Genomic DNA, 18,525 nt, shown 5'->3' with positions numbered 1-18,525 from the left:
ACAACACATCCCAGAAAGATGCTGCCTTTTTTTGCGACAGCGTTACACTGTTGACTCATATTTAGCTTGTGATCCACGGTGACCCCCAGATCCCTGTCCACAGCTCTCCTTCCTAGGCCGTCCTTGCCCATTGCGTGTGTGCAACTTCCTAAGTTGAGTTCTTTGCATTTGTCCTTATTCAACTTCATCCTATTTACCTCCGACCATTTCTCCCGTTTGTCCAGATCTTTTTGAATTTTCATCCTGTCCTCCAAAGCACTTGCAACCCCTCCCCGCTTGGTGTCGTCCGCAAACTTTATCAGTGCGCTCTCTGTGCCAGTAACAGACTGTAAATATCTAGAGAATTTCCCCTGCTTTCGAGGAAATCCCGTGTTCAGCCTGCCAGTTCTGGCCAAACGCCAGCTGCAAATCACTTTGGAAAAGATCCCAGAGGGGCTTTTGTTAGCGCCTCCCTCTACCCCACCCCACCGCTACCCACCCAGGGACCCTGAGACCTGGGCCCAATCCCTCACTCAGCCCCCCTCACCCTGATGTCTCTCTGTACCCCCCTGCCGGGTCCCTACTGACCACCGGCGCGTGGGCCAGATCTGGACTCCCTGCTGCTATTACCCCCTTCCTCTCCGCCTCCTCTTCCTCACAAATCTAATTAATAACCACTCGTAAACAACACCAGTGTCCGTGAGAATGAACTCACCCAGCTCCGGTGGGTAACAGAAGAGGGAGGCGGAGGGAGAGTGTGGGGACAAGTAAAACTCCCCCCTTTCTTCCAAATCACAGACACAGCCCTCCCCGCATCGGGTCCCTTCCCCACCCCCATCTACACCCCACCTGTGTTGTGATGCCCCGACCCTCCCCTACCCTGGGCAAAGGTATCCATGAAAACCTCCTCAGTTGCCCCCGAGAAACCCCCCCCAAACTGCCCCCTGATATCCCTCCTCAGAGCCCACCAATATCTCCTCAACCTCCCCCGCTCAGAGATCCCCAATATCCAACCTCAGAAACCCTCTGACATCCCCCATCAGAGACCCCCAATATCTCTGCAACCTCCCACCTCAGACACCTGCGACACCCCCCTCAGAGGCCCCCAATATCTTCCCAACCTCCCTCCTCAGCAACCCCAATATCCCCCCTCAGAGACCCGCAATATCTCCCCAATCTCCCCCCTCAGAGACCCCCAACACCCCCCTCAGAGATCCCCAATATCCAACCTCAGAAACCCCCTGACATCCCCCATCAGAGACCCCCAATATCTCCTCAACCTCCTCTTCAGACCCCCCAGTATCTTCCCTGGAGGTAGGCAGAGGAGCGGGGAGCAGCACGTGGTGGTGGTGGGGAAGCGGGGAGCTTAGTGACTGCAGCAAAGAACTCCATGGGCCACATGTTGATATCCCTGGACTAGACCACCACAATGGTCCCTTCGGGCCTTGAAATCTATGAGTGGAGCTAACGCCGCTGGGAGGCACCGACACAAGGGATAGGCTCCACTCCTGGCTGTTGGTTTTCTGGAAGAGGAGCCCCCGCGGGACAAGGGGATCAAGCCCAGAGAGGGGCGGATGATGCTTCAATAGCGCTGGATTTTGGTTCCAGTTTTGCATTCTGTGGAGAGCCCAAGGGAGAAGCCCTGGGCCTGGCTGCTCTGAAAAGACAGTGCTGTGTTGAGGACTGTGTTGGAATTGCAAGCTATCACCTTAAGTGAGTGGGATTTCCTGGCCCCGCTTGTAGGACAGGGGGCCTTTTAGGGAAGCATGAGATGAGTCAGTGGGCAAAGAGCCAGCTAGAGGAAGGTAGGATGAGTTGTACCTTGCTGCCTTTTTATCCCACTTCTCTGCACGTGTGCACATAACAAAGACCATAGAATCATAGAACATCAGGTTTGGAAGGGACCTCAGGAAGTCATCGAGTCCAAACCCCTGCTCAAAGCAGGACCAATCCCCGATTAAATCATCCCAGCCAGGGCTTTGTCAAGCCTGACCTTAAAAACTTCTAGGGAAGGAGATTCCACCACCTCCCTAGCTAACGCATTCCAGTGTTTCACCACTCTCCTAGTGAAAAAGTTTTTCCTAATATCCAACCTAAACCTCCCCCACTGCAACTTGAGACCATTACTCCTTGTTCTGTCATCTGCTACCACTGAGAACAGTCTAGAGCCATCCTCTTTGGAACCCCCTTCCGGGTAGTTGAAAGCAGCTATCAAATCCCCCCTCATTCTTCTCTTCTGCAAACTGAACAATCCCATTTTCTTCAGCCAATCCTCATAAGTCATGTGTTCCAGACTCCTAATCATTTTTGTTGCCCTCCGCTGGACTTTTTCCAATTTTCCACATCCTTCTTGTAGTGTGAGGCCCAAAACTGGACACAGTACTCCAGATGAGGCCTCACCAATGTCGAATAGAGGGGAACGATCACGTCCCTCGATCTGCCGGCAATGCCCCTACTTATACATCCCAAAATGCCATTGGCCTTCTTGGCAACAAGGCCACACTGCTGACTCATATCCAGCTTCTCGTCCACTGTCACCCCTAAGTCCTTTTCTGCAGAACTGCTGCCGAGCCATTCGGTCCCTAGTCTGTAGCGGTGCATTGGATTCTTCCGTCCTAAGTGCAGGACTCTGCACTTGTCCTTCTTGAACCTCATCAGATTTCTTTTGGCCCAGTCCTCCAATTTGTCTAGGTCCCTCTGGATCCTATCCCTACCCTCCAGCGTATCTACCACTCCTCCCAGTTTAGTGTCATCTGCAAACTTGCTGAGGGTGCAATTCACACCATCCTCCAGATCACTTATGAAGATATTGAACAAAACTGGCCCCAGGACCGACCCCTGGGGCACTCCACTTGATACCGGCTGCCAACTAGACATGAAGCCATTGATCACTACCGGTTGAGCCCGACAATCTAGCCAGCTTTCTGTCCACCTTATAGTCCATTCATCCAGCCCATACTTCTTTAACTTGCTGGCAAGAATACTGTGGGAGACCATGTCAAAAGCTTTGCTAAAGTCAAGGAACAACACGTCCACCGCTTTCCCCTCATCCACAGAGCCAGTTATCTCATCATAGAAGGCAATTAGATGAGTCAGGCATGACTTGCCCTTGGTGAATCCATGCTGACTGTTCCTGATCACTTTCCTCTTCTCTAAGTGCTTCAGAATTGATTCCTTGAGGACCTGCTCCATGATTTTTCCAGGGACTGAGGTGAGGCTGACTGGCCTGTAGTTCCCAGGATCCTCCTTCTTCCCTTTTTTAAAGATGGGCACTACATTAGCCTTTTTCCAGTCATCTGGGACCTCCCTCGATCACCATGAGTTTTGAAAGATAATGGCCAATGGCTCTGCAATCACATCCGCCAACTCCTTTTGCACTCTCGGGTGCAACGCATCCGCCCCCATGGACTTGTGCTCATCCAGCTTTTCTAAATAGTCCCGAACCACTTCTTTCTCCACAGCGGGCTGGTCACCTCCTCCCCATGCTGTGCTGCCCAGTGCAGTAGTCTGGGAGCTGACCTTGTTCGTGGAGACAGAGGCAAAAAAAGCATTGAGTTCATTAGCTTTTTCCACATCCTCTGTCACTATGTTGCCTCCCTCATTCAGTAAGGGGCCCACACTTTCCTTGACTTTCTTCTTGTTGCTAACATACCTGAAGAAACCCTTCTTGTTACTCTTAACATCTCTTGTTAGCTGCAACTGCAGGTGTGATTTGGCCTTCCTGATTTCACTCCTGCATGCCCGAGCAATATTTTTATACTCATCCCTGGTCTTTGTACAGTCTTCCACTTCTTGTAAGCTTCTTTTTTGTATTTAAGAGCAGCAAGGATTTCACTGTTAAGCCAAGCTGGTCGCCTGCCATATTTACTACTCTTTCTACACATCGGGATGGTTTGTCCCTGTAATCTCAATCAGGATTCTTAAAATACAGCCAGCTCTCCTGGACTCCTTTCCCCCTCATGTTATTCTCCCAGGGGATCTTGCCCATCAGTTCCCTGAGGGAGTCAAAGTCTGCTTTTCTGAAGTCCAGGGTCCGTATTCTGCTGCTTTCCTTTCTTCCTTGTGTCAGGATCCTGAACTCGACCATCTCATGGTCACTGCCTCCCAGGTTCCCATCCACTTTTGCTTCCCCTACTAATTCTTCCCAGTTTGTGAGCAGCAGGTCAAGAAGAGCTCTGCCCCTACTTGGTTCCTCCAGCACTTGCACCAGGAAATTGTCCCCTACGTTTTCCAAAAACTTTCTGGATTGTCTGTGCACCGCTGTATTGCTCTCCCAGCAGATATCAGGGTGATTGAAGTCTCCCATGAGAACCAGGGCATGCGATCTAGTAACTTCTGTGAGTTGCCGGAAGAAAGCCTCGTCCACTTCATCCCCCTGGTCCGGTGGTCTATAGCAGACTCCCGCCATGACATCACCCTTGTTGCTCACACTTCTAAACTTAATCCAGAGACTCTCACATTTTTCTGCAGTTTCATGTTTGAGCTCTGAGCAGTCATACTGCTCCCTTACATACAGTGCAACTCCCCCACCTTTTCTGCCCTTCCTGTCCTTCCTGAACAGCTTATATCCATCCATGACAGTACTCCAGTCATGTGAGTTATCCCACCAAGTCTCTGTTATTCCAATTACATCATAATTCCTTGACTGTGCCAGGACTTCCAGTTCTCCCTGCTTGTTTCCCAGGCTTCATGCATTTGTAATATAGGCACTTCAGATAACTCGCTGATTGCCCCTCTTTCTCAGTATGAGGCAGGAGCCCTCCCCTCTCACGCACTCCTGCTCGTGCCTCCTCCCGGTATCCCATTTCCCCACTTACCTCAGGGCTTTGGTCTCCTTCCCCCGGTGAACCTAGTTTAAAGTCCTCCTCACTAGGTTAGCCAGCCTGCTTGCGAAGATGCTCTTCCCTCTCTTCGTTAGGTGGAGCCCGTCTCTGCCCAGCACTCCTCCTTCATGGAACACCATCCCATGGTCAAAGACTCCAAAGCCTTCTCTCCGACACCACCTGTGTAGCCATTCGTTGACTTCCACGATTCGATGGTCTCTGCGCAGGCCTTTTCCTTCCACGGGGAGGATGGACAAGAAGACCACTTGGCCTCAAACTCCTTTATCCTTCTTCCCAGAGCCACGTAGTCCACAGTGATCCGCTCAAGGTCATTCTTGGCAGTATCATTGGTGCCCACGTGGAGAAGCAGAAAGGGGTAGCGATCCGAGGGCTTCATGAGTCTGGACAGTCTCTCTGTCAAATCGCGAATCTTAGCTCCTGGCAAGCAGCAGACTTCTCAGTTTTCCCGGTCGGGGCAGCAGATAGATGACTCAGTCCCCCGGAGGAGAGAGTCCCCGACCACCACCACCCGCCTCCTTCTCTTGGGAGCAGTGGTCGTGGAACCCCCAATCCTAGGACTGTGCGTCCCATGTCTTCCAATCGGCAGAGTCTCCTTCTGTTCCCTTCCCTCAGATGTATCATCTGGTCCACTCTCCACATTAGTACCTGTGGAGAGAACATGAAAACGGTTACTTACCTGTACCGGTGTTGCTGGTACATGGACGTTCCCCTTTCTTCTTCTGGAGGTCACATGATGCCAAATTTCTTCACCATCCTTCTGTCCCCAATGTGCAGCCTGCTCTGAATCTTCAGAACCTTGTGCCCGTAGAAACATATCCTGACGTCTGTCCAGGAAATCTTCAGTTTCTCTTATGCAACGCAGGGTCAATACCTGTTGCTCCGGACCTTGAACCTTCTCTTCCAGTATGGAGACCAGCTTGCACTTTGTACAGAGCAGTGCAGTTCTGGTCAGTTCTGTTGGAGTGAAGTTTTTAGATCAACACATAAATGCCCTCACCTGACAGTTGCAATGTAACATGACTTTATTTCTCCAGAACACACAGGAACCAAAAACAGAGAGAGACAAAAGCAGGCTGCTCCTTCTGGCAGTGAGGTCCACCTCACCCCACCTTTCTCCAGGCTGGCTCTCTGTAGACCCTGCTGCTAGACCCAGAGCCCACACATCCCTCCAGAGCCCCAGGCCTGGAAGCAGGACCCAAACTCTCCTCCTCTTGAAGCAATAGCTTGCAATTCCAACACAGTCCTCAATACACCACACCCGGAAGAGGTTACATTTGTTTAGTGACTTGGTCAGAGAGCCAACCCACATCACCGTCACTGACCAGTGTGGGGAAAGCCAAGGGGACTCACCTTGGAAAAGGAAACTGAGGCAGGGTTCCCTGCAGCACCATGTTTGACCAGAAGAGGGCACACTGGGGTGGCCAGGCCCTATGACAGTCTCTCTATGGGCTAAGAAAGGGGGGATAGCTCCTGACTCCCCTGAACTATTTGCATCTTTGTTTCCCCCTCCCCACTAGGGAGGTTTCCCCAATTTCACTCCGGCTACTGTAAATCACATGATCAAACTTTCACTGTCTGCCAAACGTTGGTGCATGTTATCATCCTCCCTAACAGCTGTTTCCCAGGCAAGGGAGAGTTAGGTGTCAGTCAGGGTGTTTGTGATGCGGGGAGGGAGTGCTCAGAAGAGGGATGGGATCGGGTTAGTGCCCTATTGAGGTGGAGAGACGTAACCGTTCCCCCCAGCGCGGGCAAACACCAAAGCCCACTACTCGAGCATGTGGGAGTTTTTCCATCGAAATATTTTTCTTCGTCCAGGGTTTCCATTTTCTGCAGAAGCCAAAAGCCAGCAAATGGGCCAGTTTCCAGCCACACCGTTAGTTTGTTTCGCTTTGTCATAAAAAATTACAACATTTTGGTGGGAAATTTCAAAAAGAGGAAAAAAAAATTCAACATTTCCACAAGAAAAAGAATTATTTTCCAGCTGGTTCTATTAACCACCCCCCGTTTCCTTATTCCACCTCCCGTCCTTCCTACACAGTGTATCCAGGTCAGAGCGAGACCCCCGACTCAGGGCTATATTTAGGGTGACCATCGCCTTCTGCACTGCAGTGAGAATTCCCCTCCTTTCTCAAGCTGCCCTGTGTCCCTGGGGGAGAGGACAGAGCTGGGGAGCTGCAAGGTAACGGACTCTCTTCTGTGTGTGAGAGGGGAGCGCCAGTGCGGCTAGAGGTAAGGCCAAGACCAGCTTCCTGTTTAAAGCCAGACTGCTCCATGTGCTCTCCAATCCGCATTGTTGCGCGGATCGCTTTGGCATTGGGGGTGCCTCTTGGGGGTGCAGGGGATGGTCAGAGAGCCAAATGTGGGGCCATTTGACAGCTGGGTTCCTGAGATACAGCCCTCCCCAAAAGAAACATCTAAGTCACTTGCTGGTGACCCCCAGCATGTGCACAGCCTCCACTCGCCCTTTTCGGGAGCAAAATTCAGAATGTTTTAACAAAGTTTGCCAGAAGCTGCAGTGAATGGCTAATGCGGGGCGGGGGGGGGGGGGGGAAAGGGTAGTCGGGGCAGGGGAATAGGAGTTTTCCTTTTACTCACTAGGTTCAGCTGAAGGACAGAATTATTCAGCTTCCTAGATACAGAGGACTATGTATACAGAAAAACAACATGGACGGGATTTTGGTTAGCCTGTAAACGGGTTGTGAGAGTTTAACACCATCCCTTGTTAATATTGACTAACCTGTGGCAGCTGAGGCTCTGCAGCCAGCATGTTGCCAGCCTGGACTCAGCATGGGGATGTTGGAAATCCGGGAGAAGGGGGCAGGGATTATGGGAGAGGACTTGAGTCGAAGGCCTCATTTACAGCTGTGTATATGTGACACGCGGGACCTCACAATAGCACTCTGTAACCCCCATATTCGTCACTTATATACGGCTGTGATATTTCATACAAAGCCATGTACGATATCTTATGAAAGGTCATGATCTGCTGAAACCCGTTCTTCTGTCCAGATATGTATGTCATTAGTGTGTGTGAAGTTATGAGATTTAATTTGCTGTATGGTTGTTTCTGAAATACGTTGTAAATTTGAGACTCTCTATTGCTAACCACTCCCGGGAGGGTATTAACCGACTATTAATCAGCAGGGGAGTTGTGATCAAGGGGGTTACAATTCAGTGACAGCTGCCCAAGCACCACACAATGGGGACTGCTCTACCCTTTGACTGAGTAGCACAAGATCACCAGAGGGATTGCTGAACCCTGTGACTCAGCAAAGCCCATCAGGACATGTCTGGGCAAGTGTCTTCTAGGCCCGTGGACTGAGGGTATAAAAGAGGGGACAGTGGCAGCATGCCTTGGCCTTTCTCCTCCCCCACCTACTCTGAAAGCAGCAAGAACAGTGAGAAGACGAAAACTTAAACTGAGGAGACTGGTCCCAGGCTTGAGAGAGAGGCCTGTGTCTGAAGAACTGTAACATCCAGTGGGGTGAGAAAATCGCTTGATCCAAATACTGCCCAGTGTAATAAGGTTGAAGATTTAGAGGGTGCACTTACCTTTTATTTTCTTTGGTAACTATCGCTGACCTTTTGTGCCTACCGCTTATAATCACTTAAAGCCTGTCTTTCTGGAGTTAATTAATCTGTTTTATATTTTACCTAAAACAGTGTGTTTTGCGAGAAGTGCTTGGGAAATCTCAGCTCAGGTTCCCAGGGCCATCCTTACCCATACGCAAAGTACACAGCTGCATAGGGCACCAGGAAATTTGGGGCACCACATTTCCTGGTGCCCTGCACAGCTGCTTGCTGATCCAGACCCTGCTCCGCATTTTCCCGCCCCTGCCCGGCCCCCACTCCCCTGAGGACTGCAGCAGGGCCAGGCCTGCACTCACCGGCGGCAGGAAGTGCAGAGACCCGGACCCAGCCGCTGGTGAGTGCTGCGGGGTGGTTCCCCCCTGCTCCCCAAGCCAGCCCCACGCCACCCCCGTGGAAGCCTGGGGCCTGCTCCCTCACCCCCCCCACGGAGGCCTGGGGCCCGTTCCTCACCCCCCCCATGGAGGCCTAGGGCCTGCCCCTCGCCATGGGGGGGGCTGCATAGGACCCTAGAATAGCTAGGGATGGCCCTGCGGGCTACAAAGGCTAGTTCGTGTCCTCTCCACATGGAGGGAGGGGTGGACTGGGTTAAATAATTACACTCATCAGGCCTCTAACCAGGGCAAGATGGTACAGCTCTGGGGTGCAAGGCTGTGGAGCTGGGGGAATTGGCTGGTGCCTTTCTCTGTGTGATTCGTGAGTGGCTCAGGGAGCCTTCATGCAACTCAGTTGGTTGTGGGGCTCCACATGCTGATGGCTGAGTGATCACAGTGCCCGGAGGGGTTTGCTCCTTGTCACTAGCAAAGCACTGTGAGAGACAGCCCAGGGTGGAGAGTTAAGAGGAAAAAGTGGTACCCCAGTTCCAGGTTGTGCCCAGGGGACCCATCACAGTATACATCTGCAGCAGCACAAGGGTTAACCTGAGGAAAAGTCTCAGCAGGCTCCAGATTCCCAGGGATCTGGATGGAGAAACTGAGTCACAACTCAGGATTCTGGGGAATGATGGCAAATATTTTTCTTTATTGAGCAAAGTAAAATAAAATCCTCAGAGAAGCACAAGCCCTGGGCTGGAGCAGCGAGAGGCAACAGCAGATTGCAGACAGCGGTAGAAAGGGATACAGCAGCCAGCGCATTCTGTGTAAATCAAATCCTGGGTCAACTCCGAATCTCACTGTCCTCGCTTTTACCCTGGCTTTACATTGCAGGGAGTGCAAGAGTTACTCCTCATTTGCACTGAGCAGAATCAGCCCTGAGCTCCCTGATGGGGTAACTCCTGACATATATCGGCCTGTCTGAGAGCACAATTCACCCCTCCCCACGAGCTTGTCCCTTTATTTATGCTCTTGATGGCGTTTTAGGTGCACTTTGCTCAGGTGAGAATGACGACACCAGGTGCAATCTGGATCCACTCCTGGGTTCTCTCCCCAATGCTGGAGGGGAGTGGGATCTAGTGGTTAGAGCAGGGGTGGGGGGCTGGGAGCCAAGACTCCTGGGGTCCTTCCCTGTCTCTGGAAGGGGTAACCTAGATACTGTGATAGTAAGAAACATTTTTTACCCTACTCACGACAAACGCATTGGAGGAAGGGCCTTGGCGGGGGGTGGGGCTGGGGTGTTGCTGAAGGGAAACCCCCTCTAATAGCTCCAATAGGAGGGAAGGTGAATATACCGTAGCGAGTGAGTATCTCATGGTCTTAGCTCACTGCTTTTTCACTGCCCCTTCCCAACCCCCCCGGCCTGTCTCAGCTAACCGTGCCGGCTTTGCCTGGTCGGTGGGTGAGGTTAGTGTGGCTCTCAGAACAGTGCCGTGAAGCTAGCTAGCCCGCGGTATATGCTGGTAGCCCCAAGGCTGGGATGGCTTTGGTCCCCACCCCCACTAGTAAATCAGCCACTCATAGGATTTTAAGGGGCTGGGCGTTGCCCCCATTGTCATGCCAGCAGGGGTCGAAGAAGGGGTAGACGGGGGCGTTCTTGAAGGCAGCGTTGTAGAAGGAGTACAGGGGGATCAAATTATTAGGGTCATCGGGGTTGTAGAAGGTTACTTCCCCGGCCGTGTAATTGAGATAGACCCCGATGGTCTTAGGGTGGGGGTTACAGTCAAAGGGCATCTGGTTGGTGTCAAACGCCCAGTATGGCTTCCCGGCCTTCTCCTTGTTGTAGCCGATCAGCCAGTAGCCCTCGGTGAAGACCTCACCAGACCCTGAGGTCTTCTGGATCAATCTGCCCCGTCTCTCCGCTCTTTCCGAGACGATGCCCAGGTTCCAGCGCGGCTTCTGGCCCACGAACACCTCCCAGTAGTGCCGCCCGGAGCTGAAGCTCTGCCGGGCCACCACGCAGTTGGCCGTGTCGAATTGGCTGGGGCTGCAGCTGACATTCTTCCTGCAACTCCCGCATTTCACCTCCTTCCCATCCGCTGAGATCTCCAGCTCGGGATGGGCCGTGTCTGGGTCCAGGGTTAGATCCTCCTTCTCCACTGGGAAAGGCAGAGGGGGTCAGGGGAAGGGTATTATTCGGTAGGTTTATGGCTCTTCCCATCACAGCCATCACCTGATATTGATTTTTGGGGAGGGCCACAGATTTCCCACCCCTGCTGTGAGTTCAGCCCGTCTCATGCTAAGCAGAAGTGGGCCGGGTCGCGGTTTGGAGGGGAGATCTCCCTGGGCTCTGGGAGGGAGGGAAAGCACAGGGCTGGGGCAGAGGGATGTGGTGCTGGGCTCTGGGGGCGGGGCAGAGATGAGGGGTTTGGGGTGCAGGCTGCCCCAGGGCTCCCCCAAGGAGAGAGGACTACCCCCAGCGCTCTATCACTGCAGCAGCCCGGGGACGGGGGAGAGACACCTCTCCCCTGCTGTGCGGCCCTTGATAGCCTGCTGCACGGCCACGCGGCTTAGAGGGAACTTCGGTCACGGGCATCCCACGACCTCCTTTGGAAGCCAGTTCCAGAGCTTAACCGCTCTTAGAGTGAGAAACTTTCCCCTAATATCTAACCTAAATTGCCCTCCGTGCCAATTAAGCCCATTACATCTTGTCCTGCCTTCTGTGGCCATGGAGAAACATTGATCCCCATCCTCTGTATAACAGCCCGTAACGTATCTGAAGACTGTTATCCGGTCCCCGCTCCGACTTCTCTCCGGACTAAACATGCCCAGTTATTCTAACCTTGCCTCACAGGTCAGCGTTTCTAAATCTCTCATCAGTTTTGCTGCTCTCCTCTGAACTCTCTCCAGTTTGCCCACATCTCTGCTAAAGCGCGGCACCTAGGACTGGACACAGTTCTCCAGCCGAGGCCTCCCCCGTGCCGAGTAGAGTGGGACAGTTACCTCCTGTGTCTTACGCACCCCCCTCCTGCTAACACAGAGTTATACCCAGTCTGGGACGTGTTTTGGGGACCCGTGGGATGAGAGACCCTAAGGATTGTTCTACCCAGCGCTCCAGCCAGTGCGGGGTCATTTCAGCAGGACCGCTCCCCTTGCTCAGTGACAGCCAGGACTGCACTGAAGGACTGCAGGGGGGAAACCAAGTCGCTGCCCACTCTCACCCCGCTTAGCCTGGGAGCGCACACTAGCCCATGGGAGACCAATGATGATCCTATAGGCCTAACCCCCCCAGATTTCCCCGTGCACCACTCCAAGGGTGGGGGGAGCTGTGACCTCCTGTTGGGGTGGACTGAGGCCTGGCTTCTGTCCCCTTTAGCTCCCCCCTCCTCACGTTCCCCAGCTCCCCCTCCTCCTCTTCTCTATCTCCCCCCACTTTCCCCTCCAGCTTCTCCATTCTTGCCCCTGCTCCCCCCTTGGCTGGCTCTGTGCAGGATCAGATGCTTGGTCTCTGGCTAGTTGTCCTCACTCGCCTGGTACGTCCTCATGGCCAGTCTTGGTAGCTTTTTTCCTTGGCCACATTTTATTGCACTGGTGGGAGAGCAGAAAGGCAGTTGAGAGTCTCTCCAGGCCCCATTGCTTTATACAAAGACCCTGACCGACACTGGGGCCCTCCATGGGGCAGGGCACTTCACAGACCCCCTCCCGTCCCCCCGCCCCGAGCAAGATCGGGGACCCTGGCACTCCACAGACCGTCCTTGACTGAGATAGGGGCCCCATCACACTAGGTCCTGCACAGACCTCCTGACCAAGACTGCAGCCCGTTGCACTGGGCGCTACACCGACATGGGCTCCCAGGTGCCAGGTGCTGCCCAGACACTCAGTGAGAAGCTGTCACTGTCCCGAAGAGCTCACAGCAGGTAGAAATGGCAGACAAAGAGCGGGAGGGGAAACAAAGGACCAGGGAGGGGAAATGACTTGGCCAAGGTGACACAAATAGTCAGTAGCAGAGTTGGGAACAGACCCCATGTGTCCTGAGCCCTGGTCTATTACCCTGTACACTGGGCAATGCTGCCTCCGAATGCTCGAGTCTATCTCTGGCTCTGGGAGGGAAGTGGGGTCTAGTGGGTTAGAGCAGGGGACCTGGCAACCAGGACTCCTGGGTTCTATGCTAGGCCAAAAAGTACTCTGTCCTACAGTAGTTTTAAGGTGTTTCAGCTACAACCACCACCGACCCAAACATGACAAAATGAGGGAACGCCCATCCCCATCGGGAAAGGTGTGAGAGGTCACAGCAAAGCATGCTCTGACAGCCTCGGTAAAATCAGGGCTGGAGGGAGGTGACCGAGCTCATATTGCTGCTGTGCTCCTCTCTAGGCACAAAAATTGTGATGTGTTAACTATGGATGCCTAGACTGGTCTAAAGGGGCTCAGACCAGGACAGCCTATTCCCAGTGAGGACGGGAAATTGATCTTGGGTGTATTGAATTTGTGGCTAAAGAAAAATAGGACTGGCTGCTCACATCTAACAAAAGGAATGGGTTTCCTACCCAGTCGGGTTGAGCGGAGCTGCGTTGAATATTGGGTAAATATGACTTGAACTCAGATGTCAAGTGGGCCAAAAAAAGATCTACTTTTATTTCTTTAATTTTCCTCTGCTCATTTTCCCCTATGCCAACATCAGTGACATATGCATGAAGCAGTGGAAAACAGGTAAAGGCTTTGTCTCCATATTTGGACTTGCAGAATTCAGTTTTTTTGATAAAAGCATTCACTTGGTCATAGAGATTCAGAATGTTAGTGTCACGGCCTTGCATGGACAAATTTAGGTCATTCAGCCTGCTAAATATATTGGTGAGCTCGGCGAGTTGAGCTAAGCACACAGTGCTGTCAAACACCAGAGGCAAGAGGGGATGAATGATCAGAAAGAAAGGTGCGCTTCTGTGCATGATTCAAACAATCTGTCAAGTACGTTCCCTCTTGACGGCCAGCAAACCTCTGTGTGAAGCACCAGTCGCTGAGGTTCTGACCCGATCTCTTTGCAAAGAATGTGAAACAGGTGAGCATGGCGTGGCCTGGATTGATGCAGCAGGCAATTTTGACAGAATCATTCAAACCTTCTGGAAGCTCAGAACTCATCTTCCATGTATGATCCTTGCAGTGCGTGCACTGTAAGGATTTTCTTTCCTGATCCTAGCTACAAGTCCGTTCACTCTCCCGGTCACTGCAGCAGCCCCATCAATGCAGACAAATTTGCATAAATTCCAACTCAAATCATGTTCAGAAGAAAGAAAACTGAATTAGTTTAAAAATGGCCTCTGCGGTTGAGTTTGCCTTTATACTTTTTCAAAACAGTATGTGCTCATTGATATCCATGGCAATCAGCGGAGCTTCTCCACTAATATCCGGGGGCTCATGAAGCTGAAGGGCAAATCTTTTTGCCATTTTAAATTTCTCTACAAGCTGAGAGACAATGTCCTCAGCCATTTCTTCAATTCTATGACACACGGTGTCACTAGGTAAGGGTACTTTCCTGAGAGTTTTCTGCAAGCCCCACAGTGACGGCAGAATTAGATGTTCTGCAGTTGCATAATCTTTCGTGAGCTACAGCTCACTTCATCGGATGCATGCAGTGGGGAAAAAAATAGAGTTTCTCCACAAAGGAAACACAACACTTGAGGTGGATGGCTATTTGGAGATGTGAATCCAAAAGCAATCCATTCCTCGCAGATTTGACATGCCTACTCACTGGCTAAGCCAGCCTGGCTTCAAAGCAGGAGGGGGGATTTTAAAAGACTTGACCCTTGAAAACCTATGAGGAGACTTCCATATGGGTGTGAGTCCCACTTTTGTGAGGGTTCAGGTCTTAGCTCTGGGTGCTCTTGGTCACCATTTGCCACTTTCCCTCAGAATTTGACTGATGGAGCAGTGGCTTCATTTTACCTTCTTTAGGCTCCCAAATTCACTTCCTTGACTTCAGAGAGAGGAGCTAGGTAAAGAAGAGGAGGGAGGGGATAAAGGACAGAGGGGAAGAAGCAGGGTGCTTCTCCATGACGGGCAGCTTTTAAATCTAGATGGGATGTTTCTCCCAAAGATCTGTTCAAAGACAGGGATTAGTTCAGGGACGTTCTCTGGCCAGTGCTATCCAGGAGGTCACAGGAGTTTCTTCTAGTGAAGACCAGCAAAATTGACCACTGATCCCTCGGATGTCAACTCTGGTACCCCACTGGGACGAGATGAGTAAGGGGAGTCAATGGGAGAGTTTCTCCCGTCAGCCCAGCGCGGTGTGGACCCCACGGCAAGTAGATCTAAGCTACGTCGACTTGAGTTACGCTACTTCTCTGACGTGCTTTTCTATTCTCCAGCCTGAGGGACACGTGACCCCAGACTATGCATGTCTTTTGAACTGCTAATTCAATTTATTCTTCCTTATTCACTTGAGTTAGTATCACCCTTCATGCTGACCAGAGATCAAATTACGACTTTAAAAAAAGAAGTGGGTGAGTGGGATGGGGCGGGGGAGGGGGGGGGGGGATACTTATGCCATGATCCTTAGAGCAAAAAGAGAAAAAAATCTACCTACCGGGGCAGCCACCACCAATTTCAAGTTCCAAGGCTCGTCTCAAGTTGATCCAGGCAATTTGACTGACAAGAACTAAGCGGATTTGGGGATGTTGTTGCCTCTGCTTTATTCCTAGAAAACACACATCCACGTTAATCCCTGATGGATTTAATCATGACCTCTTGGCTCTCTGACTGTCCCTGCACCCCCAATGCCTCCCACCCACTGCTTTCTCCATTCTGCCCCTTCCTGCCTTTAGGGCAAGGTGTCTGTGTTTGGGGGGCCTCTGTCAGTTTGGGGGGGTGCCCATCCTCTCCCCCCAGCCGCCAGCCCAGCAGGTGTCTGTGCTCCAGCTCCTCCCAGTCCCCACGGCTGCACCCCCCAAACACACACCCCGCTTTGAAGCTCGCGGACTCTCACACATGCTGCAACGTTTGTGGGAGGGGAGCAGCTGGTGGGACATGGCCAAAGGCGAGGGGGGAACAAGCACAGACTGGCTTCTGTGTGTGTGTAATCGCCGTTTCATTTCCTTAAGCAGCACGTTGCTAGTTTGGGGGCTTTCCTGGGCTGGGTGGCTTCGGGCTTCTGCCTTTTTTTGGGGGGTTGATTTGTCTTTAATGTCCTGCTGGAGAGTGTGACTGGCTCCTGGGTTTACAATCAGCGAAAGCAAAGCTTTAAAAGGCGGCTTCCTGCTTCATTTCTTTCCTTTATGAAAGGGGACTGTTGCCCCCTTACTAACATTCAGAGGGGGAGTTTTAGTTGCTAGCTCCCAGTACTAAAAAGGGGGAAGGGTTGATGGGGAATCAGGACCCTGAGCCTGACAGCCCCCAGAAACAATGGGGAGAAGCACAATGCTCCAGGTCAGCCTGAATGACAGGGCGGGCAGGCTAATCAGGGAGTCAGGAGGCCAGGGAGGTCCTGTCCTTTGTGTGAGCTGGATTTGCCTGGGTCAGACAGAGTGGGGCGGAGCTAAGGAGAAAGCAGGGGTCCGAGCTGAGCTGGGGAGCAGAGCTGGGGAGCCAGATCCAGAGGGACCAGAGGCACAGCCCAGAGAGAGCAGACTTGCCCTGGGAGCAGAGCTGCAGCAACCAGAGCCAGAGGGGCCAGAGAAGCAGCCCAGGGAGCTGGAGGCAGAGCAGCAGAGACCGAGTGGTGGAGCTGGGGCTGGAGCAGTCTGGAGCTGGGTGCGGTGACCAGCTGGGGAGAGCGAGGGGGACCCGGGGCAGCGGGCCCAGCACAGGGAGACACCTCAGCCAAGGGGCTCTGCAGGCCAGGCTTGGATATTTACCCCGACAGGGCAGGGGCGACACTGGGCAGAAGGGTCCTGCCACTTAGAGCCTGAGGGCGTGTGGCCCCCACCAGAGCAAGTGTCCAACCCACAGCATCCCTGCAGCAGGGCCAGGGCCTGAGAAGGAGGCCTGGGACTTACCAGAAACAGACTGTGAACTGCCCAGACGTTCCAGAGACACTCTTTGTGATGTTCCCTGCCACAGAGCGGGGTGATGTGTTTCCTTTAACCTTTCCCATTTTCCCCTATCCTCTTTAAGATTAATTGTTGATGAAATAACTTGCATTTGCTTTAACTTGTATGTAATGGTCAGTGGGTAGGAGAAGTGCCCAGTGCAGAGAGAGTGCCCCGAAGTGGGGACACCCTAGCCCCTGTCCTAGGTGACCGCAGCAGGGTTGGGGGTCGATCCCCACAGGAATCCCGGGCCCAGCCTTGTTGGGGTTACGAGGACTCTGCCAGGCAGGAGAGTGGAAGGGGAGTCCTCAAGGGCAAGGAGGCCACTGGGTAAAGGAAGTGGGAGCGAGGACTCAAATCCTTTCGCTAGCCCCCTTCACCGGGGTAGTGCAGAAGCCAGGAAAGTTCCCCACAAGAGCGGGACTATTCCCCCGATTACCTTTCTCTTTCCCTTCCCGCCCCTGCTGGCTGGGCTGCTGCCTGCCTGCCTAGCACTGCCCGGGCAAGGAGGCTCCTGGATGGAAGATGATCCAGGGGACTGGGCTAGATGTGATGGGAGGAATTCCCAGGGAGCGGTGGAGTACGGGGGGTGGATCAAGGGGAAGGGAATCAATCCGTCCTGATGCGGGGAGGAGGGGGTGGTGACCAGAGTGTGTGTGTAGGGGGGGAGATGAAACTTCCTTTCTGGGAGGGAAAACCCCTCCTTCAGGATGAATCCAGACAAGGGAGGGAGTGGGGAAGGGACGGCTCCCCTCCCAGGGAAGCCCCACTTACCTGTGGCAGTGGCTGGGTGCCCTCGGCTGGCTGGGGGCGCAGGGAGGGGGCGAGGTTCATCCCAAGTTCACTCATCAGACGGGAGGGCAAACTTTTCTTCCAGCAGCCCCCCGGCCCAAAGGCGACTTGCCCAAACTCCCCCAGCGAGTTAAAGTCAAAGCCAAGAGAAACCCAAGATCTTTCATTCCTGCCCTAGTCATTAGCCAACGCTGCTCCCTCATGGCCCGTTTTCTCATAGAATCATAGAATCTCAGGGTTGGAAGGGACCTTAGGAGGTATCTAGTCCAACCCCCTGCTCAAAGCAGGACCAATCCCCAATTTTTGCCCCGATCCCTAAATGGCCCCCTCAAGGATTAAACTCACAACCCTGGGTTTAGCAGGCCAACGCTCAAACCACCAAGCTATCCTTCCCCCCATCTAGCGACTGGTAACCCCCATGGAGCAGGACTGACTTACCCGCCGAGAGCCAGGCACTCGCAGCCCCAGGGCCGAGGGAAGATCTGAAGGGCTGAGGCTTGCACCGATGTAGATATTCCATCGGCCTGTAATTATACCGACTGGAATTATACCATCGCAGCCAATCAGAGCGCAGGAGTGCTGTACAGCATGCAGGTCCCTGCAATCCCATTGGCTATCACAGAACAAGCCACCCCTCTGCCTCAAGTCACGTTGTTATCTCACAGTGTGGCTAGTGTAACCAGCTGCTAACTCTTCCCCGGTGTCACTTTCACTTTTACTCATTCTACCCTGCCCATAAAAATCCCCCTTTAAGTTTTCCTTCTTGGCCCAGCCTTGTTCTTCCCTCTAGACTCTAAAGAGGGGAAAACTTAAGGCCAGAATTTTCCAAAGCATTAGGCAGGTAAAAGGGTTTTTGATGGAGCTGGTCAGAAACTGGGGGATTGTTTCTGTGGAATATTTTGACATTTTGGGGAAAAAAATCTAAACTGAAATTTCTGAGCTGGAAACCAAAAGGAACAGTCACTTAGCGTACAGTTGTCACAGTTGGAG

The 18,525-nt window shown here is 52.7% G+C and overlaps 1 protein-coding gene across 1 annotated transcript; it reads right to left on the bottom strand.

Annotated features, from left to right (window-relative positions):
- Positions 1–9,409: 9,409 nt before the first annotated feature.
- On the bottom strand, positions 9,410–18,031 carry LOC119566505 (tripartite motif-containing protein 72-like). The gene is made up of 4 exons (XM_037901461.2): positions 17,974–18,031; positions 15,303–15,413; positions 12,253–12,310; positions 9,410–10,881 (listed from the first exon to the last, which is right to left on the bottom strand). The coding sequence occupies exons 3-4, from the start codon at positions 12,299–12,301 to the stop codon at positions 10,301–10,303; spliced, it is 630 nt and encodes a 209-aa protein (XP_037757389.1). The 5' UTR covers positions 12,302–12,310; positions 15,303–15,413; positions 17,974–18,031; the 3' UTR covers positions 9,410–10,300.
- Between the last annotated feature and the right edge of the window lie 494 nt (positions 18,032–18,525).

This window comes from Chelonia mydas, chromosome 6 (genome assembly GCF_015237465.2).
Source record: "Chelonia mydas isolate rCheMyd1 chromosome 6, rCheMyd1.pri.v2, whole genome shotgun sequence".
In the NCBI taxonomy this organism is placed as follows: Eukaryota; Metazoa; Chordata; order Testudines; family Cheloniidae; genus Chelonia; species Chelonia mydas.
This window is presented reverse-complemented; position numbering and strand designations above follow the sequence as displayed.